General features: G+C 44.6%; 1 protein-coding gene across 1 annotated transcript in view; it reads right to left on the bottom strand.

Annotated features, from left to right (window-relative positions):
• Positions 1-3,703: 3,703 nt before the first annotated feature.
• The window catches only part of TES (testin LIM domain protein), a 92,557-nt gene continuing 70,325 nt past the window's right edge, over positions 3,704-25,935 (bottom strand). The window contains exons 3-7 of the mRNA XM_077265022.1: positions 14,187-14,439; positions 13,480-13,815; positions 10,140-10,355; positions 7,481-7,639; positions 3,704-5,386 (exon numbers count right to left, since the gene is read on the bottom strand). Of these exons, the coding sequence (XP_077121137.1) occupies positions 5,195-5,386; positions 7,481-7,639; positions 10,140-10,355; positions 13,480-13,815; positions 14,187-14,439 (1,156 nt within the window). The 3' untranslated portion in view covers positions 3,704-5,194. The remainder of the gene's footprint in view (positions 5,387-7,480; positions 7,640-10,139; positions 10,356-13,479; positions 13,816-14,186; positions 14,440-25,935) is intronic.

Raw genomic sequence — 25,935 nt, forward strand, 5'->3', positions numbered from 1 at the left:
TCTGCAGAATGTGTATGGAAGTGTAGTGAGGCCATGAGGGTGTACTACAGACACAGGTGTAGCTGTAATTAGAATAGTGAAGCAGTGACTGATTGAAAAGCCCTGTAGTAGTGGGGGAGGTGTGTTCTTGGAAGCAGACAGGGCAGTTGTCTGCAGAGCTCTCTGTGTGGAGTAGCACTGAGGCTAAAGGAACCAGAGAGACTGACACCCTGTGTCTTGGGCTGTCTTATGTGTACCTGGCTGCACTCCAGAGGATAAAGAGTGCAGTGCGCTGAGTGAGTACAGAGACTTGTTACCAGCGTGCGGTCACCCAGGGAAACTAGACAGAGGGAAGTTGGCCTGTGTATTGACTGCATGTAGGATAGCTGCGGAGACACCATCACGTGTTTCTCAACGCAAGCAGTGAATAGCCAGACCTTTCCCCGGGAAGGAACAACCACGGGAAGGGCAGCATCCAATAAAGGAAAACATCCAATACAGGAAAACTACCTATGCCAAGCATGGTATCCATCCACAGACAGCTGTTTCGGGGTGTTTGCCCCTCATCAGTGTGGAGTAGGAATCTGGCTATTAGGAGCAGTGCCTAGTAAAAGGCTGTGAAAGAACAGATGATTGGCCTCGGGGAGACCAAAGCATCCAACACCGCGGAGACACCATCACGTGTTTCTCAACGCAGTGATCCAGAACACTGCCCCCATCCCTTATGGGAAATATGCAAATGCATGTAGGATAGCTGCAGTGTGGGGCAGTGTTCTGGATCACTGCGTTGAGAAACACGTGATGGTGTCTCCGCGGTGTTGGATGCTTTGGTCTCCCCGAGGCCAATCATCTGTTCTTTCACTGTGTATTGACTGCGTCATATAGCCACGCATTATTAATGGACTGTATGAAGAAGCTGTATACCATATTGACTGTGTGAAGTAACACAATAAAAGAACGTTTTGTTTGAACTTGTGTGGGTCACTGCCGTTTCACTGTGTATAATCATACTGCTGCATTACTAAATATATATATATATATATAAATATATATATATATATATATATATATATATATATATATACACATATATATATATATACACATACATATACACACACACACACACACACACACATACTAGATGGTGGCCCGATTCTAACGCATCGGATATTCTAGAATATGCATGTCCACGTAGTATATTGCACAGCCCACATAGTATATTGCCCAGCCACGTAGTATATTGCCCAGCCACGTAGTATGTATTATATTGGTCAGCCACGTGGTATATTGCCCAGCCACGTAGTATATTGCCCAGCCACGTGGTATATTGCCCAGCCACGTGGTATATTGCTGTTGTGAATTCCGCTCTTGGGCTCCCTCCGGTGGTTGTAAGTGGCACTTTTGTGAGTTCTGCTCTTGGGCTCCCTCCGGTGGATTTAAGTGGAACTGCTGCTCCTTGGATTTAGCAGTCAGCAGCTGCTTCCACTGATCGTCTATTCTGGCTCGGCTATTTATCCTGGCTCTATCCTTCAGCCAGTGCCAGTTGTCAATGGTTCCTGCTTGGATTCACATCTCTCTTGGATTTCCCTGATATTCTGACCAGTTCAGCAAAGATAAGTCCTTGCTTTGTTCTTTTGCTTTCCACTTGTTGTGGACTTTATCGTTCAGCACATTCTATGTTTTTTCTAGTCCAGCTTGTCAGTATGGATTTATTCAGTTAAGCTGGAAGCTCTGGGAAGCAGATTTACCCTCCGCACCTTTAGTCAGGTGTGAAGATTTTTGTAAACTCTGTGGTGGATTTTTCTAGTTTTCAATACTGACCGCACAGTATTCTGTCCTGTTCTATCTAGCTAGATTGGCCTCCTTTGCTACATCCTAGTTTCATTCTGTGTATGTCATTTCCCTCTCCACTCACAGTCAATATTTGTGGGGGGCTGTCTGTCCTTTGGGAATTTTCTCTGAGGCAAGATAGCTTTCCTGTTTCTATCTTTAGGGGTAGTTAGTCCTCCGGCTGTGACGAGGTGTCTAGGGAGTGACCGGAACATCCCACGGCTACTTCTAGTGTTGTGTTAAGCTCAGGAACTGCGGTCAGTACAGGTACCACCTCCTCCAGAGCACGTCCCATGTTGCTCCTAAACCACCAGTTCATAACATATTGCCCAGCCACGTGGTATATTGCCCAGCCACGTGGTATATTGCCCAGCCACGTGGTATATTGCCCAGCCACGTAGTATATTGCCCAGCCACGTAGTATATTGCCCAGCCACGTAGTATGTATTATATTGGTCAGCCACGTAGTATATTGCCCAGTGATGTAAAATAAAAAATAAACATATACTCACCTTCTGAAGTGCCGTTGAAGTCCTGGCGCCTGTGGCAGCTTAAGGTCCCAGGGTTGGTATGAGCGCAGGACCTGTGATGACGTCGCAGTCACATGACCGTGACGTCATGGCAGGTCCTTCTCGCGCAGGACCTGTGTCGCGGTCACATGACCGTGACGTCATGGCAGGTCCTTCTCGCATAGCATCCTTGGCACCAGAACCTGCCTCTTGAACTGCCGAGGACAGCCGCGACGGATGGTGAGAATAATTTTTTTTTTATTATTATTATTCTTATTTGTAACATTAGATCTTTTTTACTATTGAAGCTGCATACGCAGCATCAATAGTAAAAATTTGGTCACACAAATGGTTAATAGCTGCGTAACCGGAGTGTGTTACACTGCGCTCCGGTATCGCTGGCATTAACCCTGTGTGAGGGCTGACTGAATGACTGGAGGGGATTATGGAGCGGGCACTGACTGCGGGGAGTAAAGAGCGGCCATTTTGCCGCCGGACTGTGGCCCACGACCATTGCCACGACCAATCAGCGACTTGGATTCCATGACAGACAGAGGCCGCGACCAATGAATATCCGTGACAGACGGGAGTGACCCTCAGACAAATATATATATATATATATATATATATATATATATATATATATATATATATATATATATATATATATATATATATATATATACATATATACATATATACATATACACACACACACACACTTGACTAGTCATATATTTAAAAAGCAATGTAGGCCTACCAATCTCCCAGCATTTTATTTCTGCTGGGTTTTCCATATATAGTAAATTGTTGGCATGTGTTTAGGTCACAGATTACCTATGTTCTCAGTTCACCCGTTTGTGATCATCAATTGTTATGACCTTTCTTTTCTTTTTACTGAATGTCAAAGGGAAACTATTGAGCCCAGTCATTTGACCCTAAAATGTGTGAATAGGGTTGGACACTTTTTTAATGCAATATCCATGGGTAAAATCAACATCAACTATTGTAACACATGAATGTACACCTTATTCAGGTGCAAAAAAGGACACTATTCGGATGAAGAACTGTAAAGTACAGTAACTAACAGTGGAAGGAGGACTTGTAAAATGTCTGCTGTCTGCACAGTTGCCACAGGACTATCACAATTTGACAGCGATTTATTTTAAAGGGTGTACGTTTTAATTTACATAGAGCTGGTAGAAGAATGGCTTTGATTTGGAGAAGCACAATGGGTGAGGAACCTTTACACGTTTCCTTGCTAGAATATCTTTGCATATAATGCATACCATTCAGAAGAATACAAAGAAATCTTTGAAGTGATCTCCCTCTGCAGGATCTTTGGAAAATCAAGTCAGAAAAAATGTATAATGACACAAACCTGGGTTATCAAAAGTATTTTTTTTATTATTTGCTGATAGAAGTGTGTGAACGTCAACAGTTCCTAAGGCTATAGATAGGTTTGCATAGTTAAACCTGGTAAACAGCATGCACATAAAGCTTAGGTACGACTTACATAGCCACACAATGGGTTTAGACACCAGCAGGAAACATGCTGCTTCCTTCCAACTACAAAAGAGACCTGGAGGATTTATAGAACAGATTAACTCCTTGCTTGGCAAATGGCATCACTACATATATCACATAGTGTTTCTCTTCTTAGTCTGCTATAGTGGAGGTTGAAATGTTGAAAGCATTCTTTTCATGAGTTATGACACCCGTAACATCAGTCTCAGTGTAAGAAATATTCAATATCCCATTTCTCACAGACCCCATTTTAGAGGACATGGGTCCGGCTTCTCAAACTCCTGATGTTTAGCTACTATCATTAAAACAGTAAGCAACAAATACGGGAGGAGCCAAACACTTAAAAGTGTTCGAAGGGCAGCGCAAACTGCGCATGCCCGAAAAAACAAAACAAAACTTACAGCGCAGGCGCCGGGGACGTTCAGGAAGGAAATGGAGGCGGCGCCCAGAGGCCCTGAGTGACGGCTGGGAGGCGTTTGTGTCAGGGGAAATTCAGGTATGAGGGGCACATTATAAAAGCGATTATTTCAGCGTGTGCAGGCATCATAACTAAAAGAGCCACCTTGTCAGAATGTAGCATTAGTGCTGCACAAGGTGGCTCTTTTAGTTACAAACGCCTGGGGGGGTGACAGGTTCCCTTTAAGGAAAAACTTCCAAAATTGTAGACTTTTTTTTTTTTTAAATATCAATGTTGGCCTGCGAGTTTGTCCAAGCTTTACATTTTGTCCCTCTGTGTATTTGAGTTTGACATACCCGATTTATAACTATAATAAAGTTGTTAAAAATCTTTATGATCATTTCTTTGAGAGAATGCTCTTCTGATAACTGGGTAAGTCTGTAAGATATTCTTAGGGAGTACAACATTGGCTAGAGTCCTGGAAATCCCATTTTAGGCAGCGTTACATCCCCCTCCAGAACCAATACATATTCTGGAAGACCCAAACTGTTCAGAGAATTAAATTACCAGACCTATGGATGGCCATATTGCTTGCCCAGAATGGAGTTTCAATGCCGTGACAGTAAATAACTCCGCGGCTACCATTTACTGCTGATGCCTTACATTCACTATAAAGTGCAGCAATCAAACACCAGGGGATGGAATAGGATATGATACAAGGAAATAGTACTCAGGCAGTAAAAGTGATGTGGAGTTTTAGAATCAAGCAAAGCAACATTTTCAGTTTTGATAAACTTGCATAAAGCATGACAATATTTTCCCTTAAGATCATTTTCATTTCTAAACACAATTAAGCCCTCATGTAGATTTATTCCATTACTGCTTGGAGATTCATCTTGGAAAAGTTCTACCCGATTGTGAAACGTGAAATATTGTGTTACTGTCTTCTCTAGGAGGTCATCTTCTTCTTGCACTCCACGGAGCAGAACACCATCCCCTCTACTGGCATGAACTTCTGGCCGATCAGACACTTGCTGCAACATGAGCACAAGAAGCAGTCGGCTGAGGCGTGCCAATGGAATCCACTGTAGCTCACACGCTGAACCTCGGGATCAATGGCATTGTGGCATCCTTGGCACGTCTGAAAGGAGGAAAAAATTATTGAAGCCAATTCTATAGAGAATTACAGCGCTTTTATCACAGCTTGTCTAAGGCTACGTTCACATTTGCGGTCAGCGCCGCAGCGTCGGGCGCCGCAGCGGCGCCGCATGCGTCATGCGCCCCTATACTTAACATGGGGGCGCATGGACATGCGTTGTGCTGCGTTTTGCGCCGCATGGCCGCAAGCGTTGGACGCAAGAAACGCTTCAAGTTGCATTTTTTTTGCGTCCAACTTGCGGGCAAAAACGACGCATGCGGCGCAAAACGCAGCGTTTTAGCGTGCGTTTTGCCGCGTTTTTTGTTTGCGTTGTGCGCTGCGGCGCCGACGCTGCGGCGCACAACGCAAATGTGAACGTAGCCTAAGGTTATCACATATCCACATCCATGTGGACAGCCAAGCCTTTCCTTATGGAGACATTTATCATGGTAAATGTGCCACAATTCTGGTATAAGCCACGGCAAAACTTAGAACTGATACAGCACTAATTAAAAAACAATGGTCAAGATATGAATCATGGAAAGCTAAGCATATATCCATGAAGTAAGTGTTTGGTTCACAGCCTGCAACGAACTATGTGACGTACCAGTCAATAAGATATATAACCTTCAAGTGATCTATTGCATAAAAATTAAAGTGCAATGTGCCACTATTCAGTAAGTATGTAATATATATTGCGTCATCTATGATTCAGATGATTTTTCTCTTTTTTTTTTTTTCAGGTTGACTGGCTGAATTAATTATTTATCCATAAGCAATGGATCAGTTAAAGACGGATGAAACACGATAGGAAAACCGAAATAAACAATGTGTGTTGAGTTTTTCATCCGTGTGTCACAGAAGCTTATAGACTTTAATGGCAGAGTCTGATCAGCAAAATGAATGAGAAGAGTGCATGCTCTGAGTCTCACGGATCGGAAAGACGCATCAGTTTTTAAAACTGGTAAGTTATATGGATCAATAAAACATGGGCCGCGCTTAGTAACCCGATGTTTACCCTGGTTACCAGTGTAAAATGTAAAAAAACAAACACTACATACTCACCTTCGCATCCCCCGGCGTCCACTTCCTGCACTGACTGAGTGCCGGCCCTAACAGCAGAGCGGTGACGTCACCGCTGTGCTGTGCTTTCACTTTAGGGCCGGCGTTCAGTCAGTGCAGGAAGCGGACGGCGGGGGACGCGAAGGTGAGTATGTACTGTTTGTTTTTTTTACATTTTACACGGGTAACCAGGGTAAACATCGGGTTACTAAGCGCGGCCCTGCGCTTAGTAACCCGATATTTACCCTGGTTACCATTGTAAAACATTGCTGGCATCGTTGTTTTTGGTGTCAAACACAACGATACACGGCGATCTGACGACCAAATAAAGTTCTGAACTTTAATCAACGACCAGCGACATCACAGCAGGATCCTGATCGCTGCTGCGTGTCAAACACAACGATATCGCTATCCAGGACGCTGCAACGTCACGGATCGCTAGCGATATCGTTTAGTGTGAAGGTACCCTTAGCCATGGTTTCCTCTAATCAAACACATTACGTCATCATTGATTTGAAGGCAAGGACATTGCAAGATTGCTCCTAAATCAGCCATTTGTCAGAACATCAAGAACTTCAAAGAGAGGTTCGGCTGCTGTGAAGAAGGATTCAGGGGGCCAAGGAAGTCCAGAAGTGCCTGGACAGTGTACTAAAAATGATCTAGCTATGGGATTGGTCCAACACCAGTGCAGAGCTTGCTGCACAGAAGATTACATGGTAGCAGGCAGTCAAAGCAGACAAGATACAGGGTTTTCGGAGTGACAGCCTCCATACACATAGTATGTGTGCCAAATCCTAATAACTACATTTGGTATGAAGGCACGATTATATAGATGTATTTCTTTAAAACCACTGTATGAACTGACACACAAAGATGAAATCATTTTCCCTGGTACAAATGAAACAAAATTAAAGTCTTTCTATGATTGCAATGTGCTGTCACTTTCAGACAGGACGAAATATAGCAGCCTTTAGAAGACTACAGAAGACAGTTTCAATTTTTTTCAGGATTAATAAAGAAGTCGCACTGTCTTACCACGGCATGATTCTTCACATAGCAAGGCTTGCACACTGGCTTGTCATTCACCATCACATAAATTTCTCCAGCCAGGACACAATCACAGTCAAAACAGCAGAAGTGCTTCAGATGCCAGTTTAGACCTTCTGCTTGAGTATATTCATTGCTGAAAATCAACTAATAAGAGAAAAAAAAAATCATAAATATGTTTGTGGTGATTTATCATGTAGTAAGTACTGTAATGGCACGGATTTCAAATCTGACCACTAGATGTCACTGGATCCTTACTTTTTAACCGATGATTTCTGCCACCTAGTGTACATTTAGGAGAAATGCAACAAAGTTCTAGAGTGAATGCCTGTAACATGGAACTACTAGATAAATGCCATCGTATCTTCAACCAGGATGTTCATTTCTATTAATTGGTAAAAGTGCAAAACTCTTAATCATTCTCATTTATATAAAACTAATAAAAAGGTTGAAATATACAAATTTTTGTATAAATGACTGATCAACACTGATAACAAGTAGTAATAAACTAGGGAATGAAGACTTGAAGTTTACAGCTGGGAGTAGAATATATAGTACAATGGTACAAAGCAGTTTTTATAGGAAAATCTAATTGCTTCTTGCTATTAACAGCGATACTGATCTGTATACAGCTCATATTCATAATCGATAAACGTTCTATACATATGGATAAGCATTGGTCCGCTTAGTTTTGGAAATATGCAGTAAAGATTAAGCATGTGCACTAAAGGAATAGTGCACCAACCATATCAGGTATAATAGCAGGCATAACGCTGCTGTGTACCATACACTTTGAATATGATTTTTTCCTCCACTTTTGGCTGCTTACACCTATGGAATGCAAAGGCTCTGCTGTTCACCAGGTGTTATGCCGATATCTGCAAACAGAATACGGAAATCTAGAAATGAGGTGTACCAGCGCCTCCATATTAATAAAAATTAACATAGCTCATGATTTAAAAATAAATTCCTTCCATGTAGAAGACAATGCAGCTGATGACTCAAGGAAGATTGGTTTTCATTATTGAATATTAAAAATAGATAGAACTGAAGACACTGTTCACATAGGATGACCACTACGTTCTGCCTAGATGGGAAGTTACAGGCAACAGAGCAATGCACCGGTTAAAACACTCTGCTGCCTTTACTGAATAGCTCCATAACTGCAACAATTCACTTTATGCATGACACAGTAATTCTGAAGTTTGCTACAACTGCCCTTTAAATATATCAAATACAGAAAGAAAGAAAGGAACACTTCTCATAAGAAAATGAATATAACCAAGTCCCCCAAGAGAGATTGCAACCATACAAGTCCTGCAGTGATTGGTGTGCATGGGATATGTAGTATTATATGGTGGCCAGTCAGATGAATGACCACTCATGTGACCGTTCCAGGCCAGCGGAATGGAAGCTGCTATAGTTCTGCAACCACAGCTCTATAGAGTGGCTTTATATTCTGGCTCAGAGGGGGGAAAAGCCAAGAACTAAAAAGGTCCAGAATTCTGGTGACTTTAGCAAGCTACTGTCTTACAAGCTCTATAGTGATGGAAGCAATACCTAATTGCATGGTTACTAGAATTGCTCTTAAAGGGAACCTGTCACCCCCAAAAAAATCGATGGTGAGGTAAGCTCACCGTCATCAGGGGCTTATCTACAGCATTCTGTAATGCTGTAGATAAGCCCCCAATGTTACCTGAAAGAGGAGAAAAAGAGGTTAGATTATACTCACCCAGGGGCAGTCCCGCTGCTAGTCCGGGTCCAATGGGCGTCTCAGGTCCGGTCCGGGGCCTCCTATCTTCATTCCATGACGTCCTCTCCTGGTCTCCGCACCGCGGCTTCGGCACAGGCGTACTTTGTCTGACCTGTTGAGGGCAGAGCAAAGCACTGCAGTGCGCAGGCGCTGGGCCTCTCTGACCTTTCCGGCGCCTGCGCACTGCAGTACTTTGCTCTGCCCTCATCAGGGCATACGAAGTACGCCTGCGCCGGAGCGTGAAGACCAGAAGAGGACGTCATGGGTTGAAGATGGGAGGACCCGGACCGGAGACGCCCATCGGAGCGGGACTGCCCCTGGGTGAGTATAATATAACCTCTTTTTCTCCTCTTTCAGATAACATCGGGGGCTAATCTACAGCATTCCAGAATGCTGTAGATAAGCCCCTGTCGATGGTGAGCTTACCTCACCATCGATTTTGGGGGTGACAGGTTCCCTTTAAGAATTGCGCCAAGTTTGGAAGCTATCCTTCAATGACAGGATAGGGGACAACTTCCCATCTGCTGGAACCCCCACCAATCCAGAGAATGAAGCTGTGAAGAGCCCCATGTGAAAAGAGTTGAGGTCGAGCAAGTGCACTCCTTCTCAATGGGGCCGCCAGAGATGGCCAAATACTGCGCTTGGCTGGTCTTTGACACTCCTATTAGGAATGAATGCTTGATCGATCACCGCTGGATTCACACACGGTTCTTCAGAGACCCGATCTCAGGGCTGGGGAAGGTTTCAGCGCTTGGGACGTTATCCCCTAACCTATGGATAGAGAAGAAGGTCTAGACTTGGCTGAACCCCATAAAGGTATTCCCCTACATGCAGGTCGTACAGTACGTGAGGGATCAATTTTACAGGATACTGAAGAAGTGAACAGGAGATTACCTCATCACAGCCTGCGCACCGCGGCTTCTCGCTGTCACAGTAATGTCTGCCACAATAGAGTTTTCCCTTTTTCCAGAAGTAGATCATGTCTACTAGCAGCTCACTGCAGGTGAAACAGACAAAGCACGAAGGATGCCACAGCTTGTCGTAGCCGGCCCGCTCGGCATACACCGCAGGGTCACCCTCCTTCATGTTCTCCTTGCACCGGAAGCAGTACTGTGGACACAAGGGAAGACAGTTTATAATCGCATAGATCTTACAACAAGACACAGGTAGATGGCGTGTAATACAGAGCGATGGGAAGGAAGACTACAGAGCAAGCCTGGCAGCGTGCCAACAGAAACATGTGCTGGCCGGAAACCTACATGCATCCCAGCTCCATAATGCCATGTGGACAGTGACATGGACCATCAATTAGCAATCCTGTGCTGACAGGGAGAAGTTGGGCTGAGCAGGAATGGAGCAGGCATGCCACAGCTATTTCCACAGAGATCCCTAATGTCCCAACACTCCCTCTCTACGCAACGATAAAATGCTAATTAACAATCCAATTGTGAGTCGGGTCACAGTGCATTCTTCGCCCTCTCAATCTTTTAACCCTTCCCTGCCGTGACAAATGACCCATTGTCCACAGAAAGGAACGCCTCTGATGGAAAGATTGCCTCAGCCGTGCCGGTTGCTTTCCCATAACTGGAGATGTGCTTGTGATGGAGTTTTGTGAGTAATGAACATGTTTTATGACACATGAATCGCGTCCAAGCATGGAGCCGGCAGAGTAAATACAAGCAGAGCGGGCTGCTCCGCACAGATAACAACATCGCTTTCCACTTCACGTTTGCTGCCTCTTAGATCAAGTCTGTAGAAACTTAAAGAAAAAAAAAATAGCACGGTTTATGCAAAGAATTCCTGACCATGGACCATAAATTAGGAGAAAAGGATCTGGAGTCAGGGCTGTAAGCAAAAGCTTCAGAGTAGCAGACTTTCTGGCACAGACCATAAAATACAGAATGGAGACGTCTTCAAGAAAGCACAATAAAGGCTCCTTTACACGGCCTGATAATTATCAATTCTAATTACCTGAACGGGCATTTATATCACTGGAAAAAGCCAACAAACAAGCTGACCACCTTATCAGATCTCATCCGTCCATCTGAGTGCATCACTCCTGCTAAGGATCGCTCTGACCGTGTACAGGTCGCAATGACCTCAGAAAAAGGGCTTTCAAAGTGACGTTAATCAACTGGTTATATTGCTCACTGGTGCCGATTATGGGCAGAAATCAGCACATGAAAAACTAAATTCAAGGCGTTGTCCACTCCTTTTATACCGAGGACATATCTGACCAATATCAGATGGGTGGGGTCTGACACTACACTCCTCTGCACCCCCTGACCAGCTTGCAGTCTCCTCCATCAGGGGCCTTCACAAACAGTGAAGGAGAGGATGAACACAGCGCCACGAACTGCTTAGTGGCCATTGCCAGGTACTGCAGGTCAGCTACTATTGAACAGAACGCAGGGGACTTAGTCCAGGTTTTTATTAGGCTGCATGTAAGCTAGGTGCGGCTGTGGACACTTCACATGTTCTAAACACCCTCCTCCATAAATTCAGAGTTATCATCTGCAAGGCTCCGAGCCCACACACAGCATCAGAGCCTTTTGTCGGAGGTAAAAGCTGCAGACGTATTTTCCAACGTACAGGGATATAGTGACATATTGGGTGCCATTGTCAGGAGAGAATAAAGGTGGTGTATTACATGGCATCTTCTCTTCATTTTCTCTTGCATGCATATAACCCCATTGTGGGCCATAAGGACACTTAACCTCTGTAGATATGGGAGCATCACCCTGGCATACACTATGTCTGGTTCTGGCAAAGTACACACACACAGTCAGAATGGGAGAATGCAGTGCAGTAAATACAATAAATGATACTTCAGAACAGTACTGAATGGAAAGTGCCATATATTTTATACATGCGTATTACCAGCTCACAGACCAGCACAGGACTGACAAGTGTATGACCATAAAAGAATGGGACTATAAAGCAGCAGCACATGATACCCCAATATACTCCCACCAGCAGAGCAGGAGGAGAATCAATCACTGAAGCCGACAGCAATTTACAGCCAAAACCCCACAGATAAGGTCTAGAGATCACCGAGAGATACTTGGTGAGATGACAGAAAGCAGGATTTCTTGGAGGCAGATTTACACTGGACCCCGATCTGTCCTGCCTGCAGCAAAGGGAAAATGTATTTGGGAAGTGAAGAGGATACGACTCTCTACCATACTGACACTACAGATTGGGGGTAAATGTCAGGCAGCTAAATATTAGGGATCGGTGTAGAGCTGACTAACAGACCTCCCCGAAGCTCGGTGTGGAAGACTAGCTACAGATGGTATGAAAAGATAGGAATGAATTAACCTTCCAGTGACCTGCACAGACTCCTTGTTTGTCTTCCCGCACAGTGTAGAAACCAATGCTCACAAGGAAGAAAACAAATGGTTTGTAAAATAGTTTTTGGAAAGTGAAATCTACTAAAGCAGACCAATGATGGACTCTGAGAAGTTTTAAGAACAGACTAGGACAATCTAGTGCAAACTCGAGGCAAGACTTTATGGGGTCAGTCGTTCAGATGAGCATGCATGAGCTTTCAAATAGGAGAATGGAGCCAGTCTTTTGCAGACAATTCTGGTGACTTATACCCCCAGAGACTAAGAGGATTGGGTGCTGCAGGGATCCTACCACCGTCAAGGAAAAGGCTGAACACCCGATACACAAGATAATTGGCTGCTCCCACCAGTGTTCCTGTAGTGTGTATGGGCGTCATTAAAGGGTTTGTCCCATCTTCACTCTTCTGGAGTGCACGGTTCTCCTGCTTGATGGCAGACTTTGGACCAGCATCATGGTTGAGCTGCTGGCCCGAGCTGTCAGCTCTCTGATGCTTTAAGCAGAAGTAGCTTCACATTGGAGATCAGCTGTGCTGAAACTAGTGCGATCTGGTCAGCTTCAGAGGAGCGCTTACAAGCTCGACAGCAAAGAGCCGGCAAGACCTGAACTCCTTGTCTACGAAACAGGCCACCTATGATAGACTCCATGGTTGGTCGGTTACCCAGGCAAGAAGCAGTGAACAAAATTAAAAGTCCCTCTGTTCTTGAGAACACAGAAGATATTCAATAAGAGGTAAATTACAATTTAACCCAATTAAGAAGATGAGAAAACCCCTTTAATCACATGAAACAAGCAAGATTTGCCCATTCAACATGGTGTAAGATAAATGAGACAGTTCAGCTGACACATAAGGGTCATCAGATGTAATGCTATGTCCGTAACTCACATAAGTGGATCCCGATGGTGCAGCTGCCTTGTTTTCCACATTCTTTACAGTAGCAAGTGTGCTTCGATTCCCATTGTCTGGCTTAGCAGCCTCTCCAGCCTGTGTCCCCACTTCTTTAGGCAGCTTGATATCTCCGACACCAAGGACTTCATTTTTGTAGGTCTTCACAAACTGCTCCATCTGCTTCACTTCGTTAGGAGACAGCTCATGACACTTAGAAGGATCCTGATCGTGAGCGGGCAGCTGCTTAGCCAACTGTTTCTTCCTGTACTGGGCTCCCTCCGAACCAGCTACAGGCTGCTTGTCTTTTGGAATAAGTTCCATGTAACGCCTGGCCTAAAAATTCAACAAACATAGGGATTAATGGAAAGAAAAAAAAAATACCGTATACACAATAAATGATGCCAGACAGTAACACTGAATGAGATAGATCTTTGACATATCAGGATGACTCGATGGGCATGCATGCTGCAGCTCCTTCACTCAACATAAGGCTTAGGCATTGCAGCAGATTATATAATCACACATTTCCCATTGCCGCACGGTTTATACAGACTAGCATCAGTTCAGGACACCTTCTTATTCTGCAAAGGACCTGAACAACAGAACGCTAATCCTGAAATTGCATGCTCTATATACCTCTTAGTAATGATGCACCCCCCAGGCTTACACATTTACACATGAAAAGCGTCTGTGTAGGTACTTACTAGCGTTTGGTTCTGCACTGGTGGTGCCCATTCATAGGTCACAGTATTGATGGACACATCTTTCTTTGCAGCCACTGGACTAGTCAGGATCATTACATTCCTCTTGTACGTGGGAATGCCATCTGTTTTCAGCTTTGCAATCATAGCTGTGTATTTTGTGTCCTCGAACAGCCTGCCAACTTTACGATCATCTTCGTTGTTTGAAGGAACATCATGTTCTTCTTGCCCACATTTGCAATTTCTACAGATTTTCCTAAATTTCAGAAAACACGATTAGTCACATCAAAACCATATAATAATGATCGAGAGAAATACTTAGCATGTGAATTTGCCCATTATGTATGTTTTAAAATGCTATTATAATATTAATGTAGTTTTTCAATATGACCATGTATATAAGGTTTTAAATGTTCCACTAAATATAAAATATAAAAAGAACACATTGTATTTGCAAATCTCCTATATGTGAGCCACTGGTGTAGGAAGACTTCTTGGTTTGGCAAAGCTCCTTGAGAAAAGCATCTACGTAAAGCCTTCTCCAACAGAAAGAACGCTGTGTCTCTAGTGCCACCTCTTGGGGTAGCCTTGCAGCATGTAACATTAGGAGATTTAGTCAAAAGAAAAACAGCAGCTGATTTGGTAACAGTCTTGGTATAAAGTCAGAAAATGGCTTACAGAGCAGCTACCCCAATAGGATTCAGTAGAGACAGTCTTCTTTAACCTGGCATAGAAGTAATTTGCTTGGCTTCTAAAACAATTAAAGAGTGACTAAACTTTTTTTTCCTTTTTAATAATAATGTGCAGCATGGAAGGTTTTGGACGGTTGCAAAACAAACTAACTCTTTAGTTCTGTTAAAAAAAAAAAAGTATGTAAGTGGCTTCCAAACCCCCTGATTCTTCTCAGCCATTTGCCAGCCTCTAGATGCATTTATATCAGAATATATTCATTTGGAGTACAGATGACAGTGAAAAGGTCAGTTCAGTACAGGTGTTTCAGTAAGACCGCATTCAGAAATCCATGTAAAACGGTACGAGAACGGACCTCGATGCATGGACTGGTCACAGACCTCCAGATCTCAGCATGACAGCTTCATAGAAATAGATTGGGGGGTCTTCTCTCAGGCTGTATCTCTCCTCTTCACCCCTCTTTGGTAAGCCCCTTTTTTTACTGTTAGGATGTCATAGACAGCTAATGAACTTCCCCTCATGCGGGTACACGTCATAGACAGCTAATGAACTTCCCTTCATGCGGGTACACGTGCATTTGATTACTGGATATATTTCCGTTACATGGGCTTACTCATTCTATACCTTATGTGGGGACTGTGCTGTACCTTTTCCCCCTTGGGGCAATTATTTAGTACTATTGGGGTGCATTAGGGTGGTAGCTTCTCCTTCTGTTTTGCATTGGAATAGAAATATTACGACGTACTACTGATAGTAATTTTAATATTTGTATCAATAAAGATTTTGTTTATATATGTATATATCTATATTGTATGCTCTTTGTTCTCTTTGTTCTACATGTATTCAGAAATCTATGTAAAATGGTACGAGAACGGACCTCGATGCATGGACTGGTCACAGACCTCCAGATCTCAGCATGACAGCCTCATAGAAATAAATGAAGCTGTCTCGCTCGGGTCAGGAGACCTGCAGACAGTTTGTGCATTGTGGTCTGACTAACAGATTTACATGGACGTTTGAGCATGTCCTAAATCTGGGGAGAAGATGCTGCAGTAGATTGCTTGGGTAAGAAAAACCATCAGAGGAGGAGACTGGTACTGACCCTGATAAGCACCACACTTGGAGGAGACAAGCGTTGGCCCTGATAAGCGCCACACTCGGAGGAGACAAGCGTTGGCCCTGATAAGCGCCACACTCGGAGGAGACAAGCGTTGGCCCTGATAAGCGCCACACTCGGAGGAGACAAGCGTTGGCCCTGATAAGCGCCACACTCGGAGGAGACAAGCGTTGGCCCTGATAAGCACCACACTCGGAGGAGACAAGCGTTGGCCCTGATAAGCACCACACTCGGAGGAGACAAGCGTTGGCCCTGATAAGCACCACACTCGGAGGAGACAAGCGTTGGCCCTGATAAGCACCACACTCGGAGGAGACAAGCGTTGGCCCTGATAAGCACCACACTCGGAGGAGACAAGCGTTGGCCCTGATAAGCACCAAACTCGGAGGAGACAAGCGTTGGCCCTGATAAGCACCACACTCGGAGGAGACAAGCGTTGGCCCTGATAAGCACCAAACTCGGAGGAGACAAGCGTTGGCCCTGATAAGCACCACACTCGGAGGAGACAAGCGTTGGCCCTGATAAGAATAGAATGTAAGTCCGCAAAGACAGGGTCTTCTCCCCTCTGTACCAGTCTGTCATCGTAAAATTGTTTACTGTCAACAATATATATAACTCTGTACGTAACCCCTTTCTCATGTACAGCACCATGGAATTAATGGTGCTATATAACTAATAATAAAAATAATGCACCACACTCGGAGGAGGAGACTGGTACTGACCCAATAAGCTCCACACTCGGAGGAGGAGACAGGCGCTGACCCTGATAAGTACAACACTCGGAGGAAAAGACTGGTAATGACCATATCACTTCCAACATCTGTACTACAAATGAGTACATTCTGACATCAATGCAGTTATAGGCAGGCAAATACACTGGGGAAAAGCAGTGGGGAAAAGCAGGAGTTTGGGAGCCACTTGCAAGCAATTTTTTATAGGAAAGAAGACAAATCCCCAAATGAATTAAATTCCCAAAGTTTAATTACGCTCAATACTGGACAAAATAGTGTCTGTGTGTGTGTGTGTGTGTGTGTGTGTGTGTGTGTGTGTGTGTGTGTGTGTGTGTGTGTGTGTGTGTGTATATACACATACACACACACTATATAATTGTCAAAGGGTCACTTTCATCTTTCTGTCCTTCTGTCTGTCTGTCACGGATATTCATTGGTCGCGGCCTCTGTCTGTCATGGAAATTCAAGTCGCTGATTGGTCACAGCAAAACGGCCATGACCAATCAGCGACGGGCACAGTCGGGTGGCAAAATGGCTGCTCCTTCCTCCCCGCAGTCAGTTCCCGCTCCATAATCCCCTCCAGTCAGCGCTCACACAGGGTTAATGGCAGCGGTAACGGACCGCGTTATGCCGCGGTGTAATGCACTCCGTTACCGCTGCTATTAACCCTGTGTGACCAACTTTTTACTATTGATGCTGCCTATGTGGCATCAATAGTTAAAAGATCTAATGTTAAAAATAATAATAATAAAAAAAATCATTATATACTCACCGTCCGTTGGCCCCCAGATCAGGAACAGGCCTTCCCCGCTCCTCGCGACGCTCCGGTGACCGCTCCGCATTGCGGTCTCGCGAGACCGCTACGTCATCATCTCGCGAGACCGCAATGCACTCTTGGGACTGGAGCGCGCGAGGAGCGTCGGTAATCCCTTTGCCTGGATCCGGGGCCAACGGAAGGTGAGTATATAACTACCGGTATTTTTTATTTTAATTCTTTTTCAACAGGGATATGATGCCCACATTGCTATATACTGCATGGGCTGTGCTATATAATACGTGGGCTGTGCAATATACTACGTGGGCTGTGCAATATACTACGTGGGCTGTGCAATATAATACGTGGGCTGTGCAATATAATACGTGGGCTGTGTTATATACTACGTGGGCTGTGCAATATACTACGTGGGCTGTGCAATATACTACGTGGGCTGTGCAATATACTACGTGGGCTGTGCAATATACTACGTGGGCTGTGCAATATACTACGTGGGCTGTGCAATATACTACGTGGGCTGTGCAATATACAATGTGGGCTGTGCAATATACTACGTGGGCTGTGCAATATACTACGTGGGCTGTGCAATATACTATGTGGGCTGTGCAATATACTACGTGGGCTGTGCAATATACTACGTGGGCTGTGCAATATAATACGAGGGCTGTGCTATACACTACGTGGCCTGTGCTATACACTACGTGGCCTGTGCTATACACTACGTGGCCTGTGCTATACACTACATGGGCTCTGTTATACACTACGTGGGCTGTGCTACATACTATGTGGCTGTGCTATATACTCCGTGGGCTGTTATATACTGCATGCGTGGGCTGTTATATATTACGTGAGCTGTGTTATATACTACGTGGGCTGTTATAAACTGCGTGGCTGTTATATGCTATGTGGGCTGTTATACACTCCGTGGGCTGTGCTATATACTATGTGGCTGTGCTATATACTCCGTGGGCTGTGCTATATACTACGTGGCTGTGCTATATACTACGTGGCTGTGCTATATACTACGTGGCTGTGCTATATACTACGTGGCTGTGCTATATACTACGTGGCTGTGCTATATACTACGTGGCTGTGCTATATACTACGTGGCTGTGCTATATACTACGTGGCTGTGCTATATACTACGTGGCCGGCTGCGAACAATCAACGACAAGCGCAGTCCGGCGCGGGATTTGAACCACGCTTTGCAAATTGGTCGCGGCCGGCCGAATCCTGTGTATTCAATGTATTATTCTAAAATCTTCTTAAATAAACTACATACATATTCTAGAATACCCGATGCGTTAGAATTGGGCTACCATCTAGTATATATATTTCTACATATAATCATTTTTTTAAGCTTCAAATGTGAATCTAGATTTCAGCTGCCCTCAACCTACCTTTATGCGACATACACTGTTGCATAGATAATTGTAAAATATTCCGTTTCACTCATTTCTAAGCTCTAATTTTTATATATCAAATTCAAAAGTGTCTTTGGAAACGTGATTTAGATACATTAAGGCTGGGTTCACATTACGTTATAGGCAGTCCGCTAGACGGACTGCGATATACAGCAGCATAACGCGGTCTAACGCAGTCCGTTAACGCTGCCATTAAGCTCTATTTCGGACGCATGGCTAGTGCATGCCCAAAATGGGAGTGCACTAGCGATGTGCCGTCATTGAGTGGCGGACCCTGGGACGCGGGCTGCAGCGTTTCCGGGTCCGTCACCGCTAGCGCAGATAGAGCATCTGCTAGCTCTATATGCACTAGCAATAAGACATATCGGCACTTGCATTAACGCAGTGTGAGCTTAGCTTAAGAAAAATGTAGCAAAACTTGAATTGGGTATTGGAAGATTCAGACAGTTGTAGACTTTTGGAGTAAGACAGTCCAGTGCTCAACTCTTACAAGAATTCCCAGATTATTAGTGTTTTAGAAATCCTGATGATAATGACTTGGAATATATAGCTCGTCTTCAGGGAACAGGTCATTTGACATAAATCAACTGTTCTATAAAGTCTTGGAGTAGCTGCTATTGTTCAGGATATCTTGACCTAGTTGTATAAATGTAATCAATGTGGAAAAATCTGTTTTCTGTTAGGATGTTTAGTGTCTCAGAGACCTATCACATGCATGGCATATTTTAGCCTTCTTTGGATACAATTTGTTTTTCATCTGAACACTAGCCACACTCTGAATTATGGACAACATTAAGAAAGACTGAATACAGTCTGTATTCTAATCTGTTTTAATATAAGACATTATTACTTTCACAATAAAGCAGTAACCTATATAAGGAGCAGTTGGAGCGCTGCTTAGAACCAAGGCGAATATCTCTAATATGACTAAATAATTTTACAAGTACTAAAGTAGAATTGGCATGTTCAGGTTTTCGTTTATGGTTTTCATATTATTTAGGACAGTGTCTTAAAGGGTTTGTCCACTACTGGATACCCCCTCCTTAACAGGGGTCAAGTTCCTTATCTATATATATAATTGTCTAATGGGTACTTCCGTCTGTCTGTCTTCTGTCACGGAAATCCCGCGTCGCTGATTGGTCTCGCCAGCTGCCTGTCATGGCTGCTGCGACCAATCAGCGACGGGCACAGTCCGATTAGTCCCTCCCTACTCCCCTGAAGTCAGTGCCCGTCGCCCGCTCGCTCGCTCCATAATCCCCTCCGGTCACCGCTCACACAGGGTTAATGCCAGCGGTGACGGACCACGTTATGCCGCGGGTTACGCACTCCGTTATCGCTGCTATTAACCCTGTGTGTCCCCAACGTTTTACTATTGATGCTGCCTATGCAGCATCAATAGTAAAAAAAATCTAATGTTAAAAATAATAATAATAAAAAAAAAACCTGCTATACTCACCATCCGTAGTCCGAGGATGCGCTCGCGCCTTCCGCCAGCTTCCGGTCACAGAGATGCATTGCGAAACACCGGATTACTCACCGGTAATGCTCTTTTATAGAGCCACGACAGCACCCACTTGAGAGAGGGGATCCGCCCCTAGGAACAGGAAACCCTATGGAGAGATAAAAGGGGCGGTCCCCCTCGCTCCCACAGTTGGGTTACAGAGATTGCGAGGAACCGCCCACCAGATTTAGTAGGCAATTTGATTTCATAATTTATCATTAGTTAACTTAAGTATGGCTAACTACAAGAACCAAAACACCCTTAATCGTGCTCCTATATAAAAATAACTTATTAGGGTGGGAAGTAAAGGGGTGCTGTCGTGGCTCTATAAAAGAGCATTACCGGTGAGTAATCCGGTGTTTTCTCTTCGCCACGACAGCACCCACTTGAGAGACTTTCAGAGATAGTCATTTGGGAGGGATCACAGTGTTAAGAACTTATCTACCAAAGGACAGGTCAGATGAAGTAGATAAATCCAATCTATAGTGATTATAGTAGTAGGAGAAGCCCAGGTTGCGGCCTTACATATTAGTTCTATTGGAACTTCTGCTCGCTCGGCCCAGGATGATGCTATCGCCCGAGTGGAATGTGCTTTTACGGTCTCAGGCGGGTTCTCCCCTTTGGATGAATAGGCCAGACATATTGCATCCCGAATCCACCGAGATAAAGTACCCTTCGTGATTCCATCTCCTTTTCTATGACCCTGGAAGGAAACAAAGAGAGCCCTGCTCTTCCTCCAGGCGCTAGTTCTTTCTAAATAGGCTATTATGGCTCTCCTCACATCTAATGTGTGGTATTTTTGTTCTTCCTGATTCGTAGGGTTATCATAGAAGGAGGGAAGGAAAATTTCTTGTGATCTATGAAATTTAGTGCATACTTTGGGTAAGTAGGCAGGGTCCGTTTTTAGGACAATTCTATCTGGAAATATAGACATAAACGGTGGATCCATCGACAATGCCTGTATGTCACTCACTCTTCTAGCCGATACGAACGCGACAAGAAGAGCTGTCTTGATGGAGACGTGTTTTATGTGAGCCGAATGTAGTGGCTCAAAGGGGTGGTCTGTCAGAGCTTCGAGAACTAAATTGACATCCCAAGGTGGTACATGGGGAATTTGAACTGTCTCTGACCTTTGGCAAGCTGCGATAAACCTGGCTACCCACTTGTTACCTGCAATATCGTGACCATATAACGCCCCCAGCGCAGAAATGTGTACTTTTAAGGTACTGACTGCCAGACCCAAATCGCGCCCTTTTTGAAGAAATTCTAGAATCATAGGAATATGAATTTCGTTTGATAGTGCTATCGGGTAGAGGTTTAAAATTTTTTTCCATACTCTCACATAAATAGATGTGGTGGATTTTTTCCTACTTAATAGCAGAGTGTCAATTACTTTGTTAGAAAACCCTCTCATCTTTAGCAGCTGCCTCTCAAATTCCAGGCTGTCAACCGTAGACCCTTCACATGAGGGTGGTTGAAGGGGCCTTGGAAGAGAAGACCCTGATCCTCCGGAAGGATCCACGGGTCTGAGATCGACATGGCTCTCAGCCAGGAAAACCATGGCCTCTTGGGCCAAAACGGAGCTATTAAGATCACGTTTGCTCTGTCCTCCCTTATCTTCCTGATCACAGTTGGAAGAAGTATTAATGGGGGAAAGGCATATGCTTTCTGGAATGTCCATGGGACTTGCAGAGCATCGAACATATCTGGATTGTCGGATCGGAACAATGAAGCGAACCTTTTGACTTGTCTGTTGTGTCTCGGGAGTGCCCCATTTTTTGACTATCATTAAAAAGATACGACGGCTGAGAACCCACTCTCCTTGGCGGAGAGTGTGGCGGCTGAGGAAATCCGCTTTTGGATTGTCGACTCCTTTTACATGCAGTGCTGATAAGGATAGGAGGTGCTCTTCTGCTATGGATAGAATGTCGCTGGCTATAGACATGAGAGCTTCTGATCTTGTTCCCCCTTGGTGGTTTATGTATGCCACCGCTGTCATGTTGTCTGAAAAGATTCTTGTATGCGTTCCATGTAACTGCGGAAGAAATTTACATATGGCATGATAGATAGCCTTCAGTTCTTTTTTATTAGAAGAATCGTTTGATTCTCTAACAGACCACAGACCTTGAACTATTTGATCTCCTAAGTGTCCTCCCCAACCACTAGGACTGGCATCGGTAAAGATTGTTTTTGAAGGTTTAACCACCCAGGGAACCGCACTGGTAAAATGACTCTGATCTAACCACCAGGTAAGAGAATTTAACACGTCTGTTGGTAAAGATAACCGACTATCTAATTGGCCTTGTAATCTCTCTTCTTCTTGTAGAATTTTATACTGTAATTTTCTACTATGGAATTGAGCCCATGGGACAGCCGGGATACACGATGTGAAAGAACCAAGAAGGGACATCCCTTCTCTTAGGGAAATTAGGGGGTTATTAATCACCGATTGTACCTTGTTTATAATTGCTAATTGTTTAGAGTCGGGAAGAAAGCACCTTTGATTTGTAGAATCTAGAATAAGCCCTAGGAATGTTTGTCGAGTTGTGGGGGACAATTTGGATTTTTCCCAGTTTACTAACCACCCCAATTCCTGCAGGGACGAAATTGTATCAAGTAAACGTTGATGGCATTGGGAAAAGGAGTTGCCCACTATCAAAAGGTCATCTAAATATGGTATTACAAGTGTGTCTTTTAATCTCAAATATGACATTACTTCTGACATTAATTTTGTGAAGACTCTCGGAGCCATCGACTGTCCAAAGGGCATTGCTGTATATTGATAATGCCTTATTTGACCTTCCATCATAACTGCCACCCGTAGATATTGCTGATGTTCGATGAAGATTGGTAGATGGTAATATGCATCTTTAAGGTCAAGTACTGCCATAAAGCAATGGGGAAACAGAAGCTTTATAGTTGATCGTATAGACTCCATTTTAAAGGTTTGGTTTTCTAAGAAGACGTTTAGTCTTTTCAGGTTAATTATTGTTCTGAACGATCCGTCTGGTTTCGGAATCAAAAATAAAGGGGAATAAAAACCCCTTCCTTTTTGATGAAAAGGGACTTCCACTAGTACCGCTTTGGACAGGAGATTTATTATTTCCTGTTCTAAGGCCTCTTGTTGTGATTGAGACCTTAAGGAAGTCAATAAGAATGAGTCCGGAGGGACTCGGGCAAATTGTAATTTTAGACCCGTAGATATAAGGCTGATTGCCCATGGATTGGAAGTCATTGTCAGCCATTGTGAAGAGAAGACAACCTACCACCAACGGGTAGATCTGTCCTAACGGGGTTTATCCTCAGGTTTGAATGGATGTTTTCCGAAAAAAGCTCCTTTCTGTTTAAAGTCTTTATTAGCCCAGCGGTCTTGGTTTTAGTCCTTTCTTCTATTAAACATGGGCTTTCGGAACGCTCTCCTATAGGATGGGAGATAAGTATTATTGGGGAACCCCTTCTTCCTCTCACCCGCTTTAGTTAGTATTTCATCTAACTTGGTACCAAATAGGTACTCACCCTGGCATGGAAGACCACATAATTTAGACTTCGTTTGGGGATCTCCTTTCCACCCCTTTAGCCATAAGGCTCGACGAGCCGCGTTAGACAGACCTGCCGATTTGGCAGCTAGCCGTATGGAATCAGCTGAGGAATCCGCTAAAAAGGCTGTAGCTCCTCTGATTAATGGTATGGAAGAGATCAGTTTATCCCGGGAAAGGCCACTTTTTAGTCCTTCTTCTAAATCATTCAACCAGACTAACATGGACCTGGCAGTGCATGTGGCCGATATAGCCAGCCTGAAAGCTCCTGCACAGGATTCCCATGCTCTTTTTTAGAGGGTATCAGCTTTCCGGTCCAGCGGGTCTTGTAAAGAGCCGGAATCTTCAACAGGTAGTAAGGATTTCCTAGAAGTGGAAGCCACTGCTGCATCTACCTTCGGGGCTTTTAACCATATAGAGAAATCTTCGTCATTAAAGGGATAGCGTCTTTTTGACGAAGACGGCAATCCTCTTTGTCCCTGGCTTTCCCACTCCTTTTTTACTAAATTTTTTATTGCTGGAATTACAGGGAAAGAAGGTTTTTTCCTTTCAGACAGGCCTGCAAACATCACGTCCTGTGGTGTTTTAGGGATTTTCGTATCCTCAATGCCCATGGTGTTACAAACTGATTTAACTAAATTGTCGATACTGTCTGTGGGAAAGCATGTATCCCGCTCATCATCTGAGGAAATGATCCTTGGGGAACCATCCGAATCTTTATCTTCAATATCAGAAGACTGCTCAGACCTGGGGGAATTGTATTTTTTCCTACCCTCGGGAATTTTTTCCGAGCTTCGGAAGGCCTGTAATTCTTCCCGAATCATACTCCTTATATCTTCCGACCTTACTGAAGACTCCTCACGTAAGGTGGATTCGATGCAAGACTGGCACAGTTTTTTTAAATAACTATCCGGGAGTGGCTGAGAACATAAAGCACATTGCTTGTGTTTGGTTTTCTCTGTTCTTTTTGCCTAAGGAATATAGACAAAGAGGGGGAGTATAGTCAGCCCAAGAGGGTACACACACACTCACCCAGTGAAGTTTGTTGTTACAATACCGGCTAATGAGGAGGAGACGGAGGCACAGATGGAGGGACCGACCGGCCTGATTTCTTATCTCTGGAGCTTTTAGAAGACGAAGATCTGCGACTGCTGCTTGTCCGGCTACCAGGTGTAATAGCGGTGACTTCGGATGAAGCCATCGCCGGGTCCTGGGGAGATGCCATGATGGATGCCGGAGGATCAGTGCCGGCGTCCTTTTCTAATGTGGGCCGCCATCTTCTTCCTGCCGCACCCGGAAGTGACCGCTACATCCGGGTCGCGGCCATGCTGTATGCGCCTGCGCACCCACCAGCATCAGCGCAGGCGCCGTCCTCCTCCTGAATCACCCCGGAAGTTGCGATACTGCTTCCGGGGGATAGTACACCGGACCCACGCTGCCTGCGCACCATCGGAGATGGCGCCGCAGGATCTCCTTACCCCAGCGATACGGTCCCCGCAGGTCCGCTGGGTGGATCTTCGTGAGCCAGGCGACTCCCCGGACCCGGCCTCACGGTACCTGCCAGCAGAGGGGGGAAGCTGCCATAGGACCCCCGACGCTGCTTCCAGCTTCTGGAGGCCTTGCCGTCTCATAAAGGTAAACTGCGCAAGCGGCATCCAGGCTGGGTATCCTCTTCTCTCCAAGCGTTTCCCGTAGGAACAGGAAACCAACTGTGGGAGCGAGGGGGACCGCCCCTTTTATCTCTCCATAGGGTTTCCTGTTCCTAGGGGCGGATCCCCTCTCTCAAGTGGGTGCTGTCGTGGCGAAGAGAAAATTACCCAGAAGACTTAGCGGTCTCGCGAGACCGCTCAGTCTTCTGGGTAATTTCGCAATGCATCCTGGGAACAGAAGATGGCGGCAGCCACGCGCGCATCGCCAGCGCGCCGTTGGATCCCATGAGGTGAGTATGTAACTATTTTTTATTTTAATTCTTTTTTTT

This window comes from Ranitomeya variabilis, chromosome 5, assembly GCF_051348905.1.
Source record: "Ranitomeya variabilis isolate aRanVar5 chromosome 5, aRanVar5.hap1, whole genome shotgun sequence".
NCBI lineage: Eukaryota > Metazoa > Chordata > Amphibia > Anura > Dendrobatidae > Ranitomeya > Ranitomeya variabilis.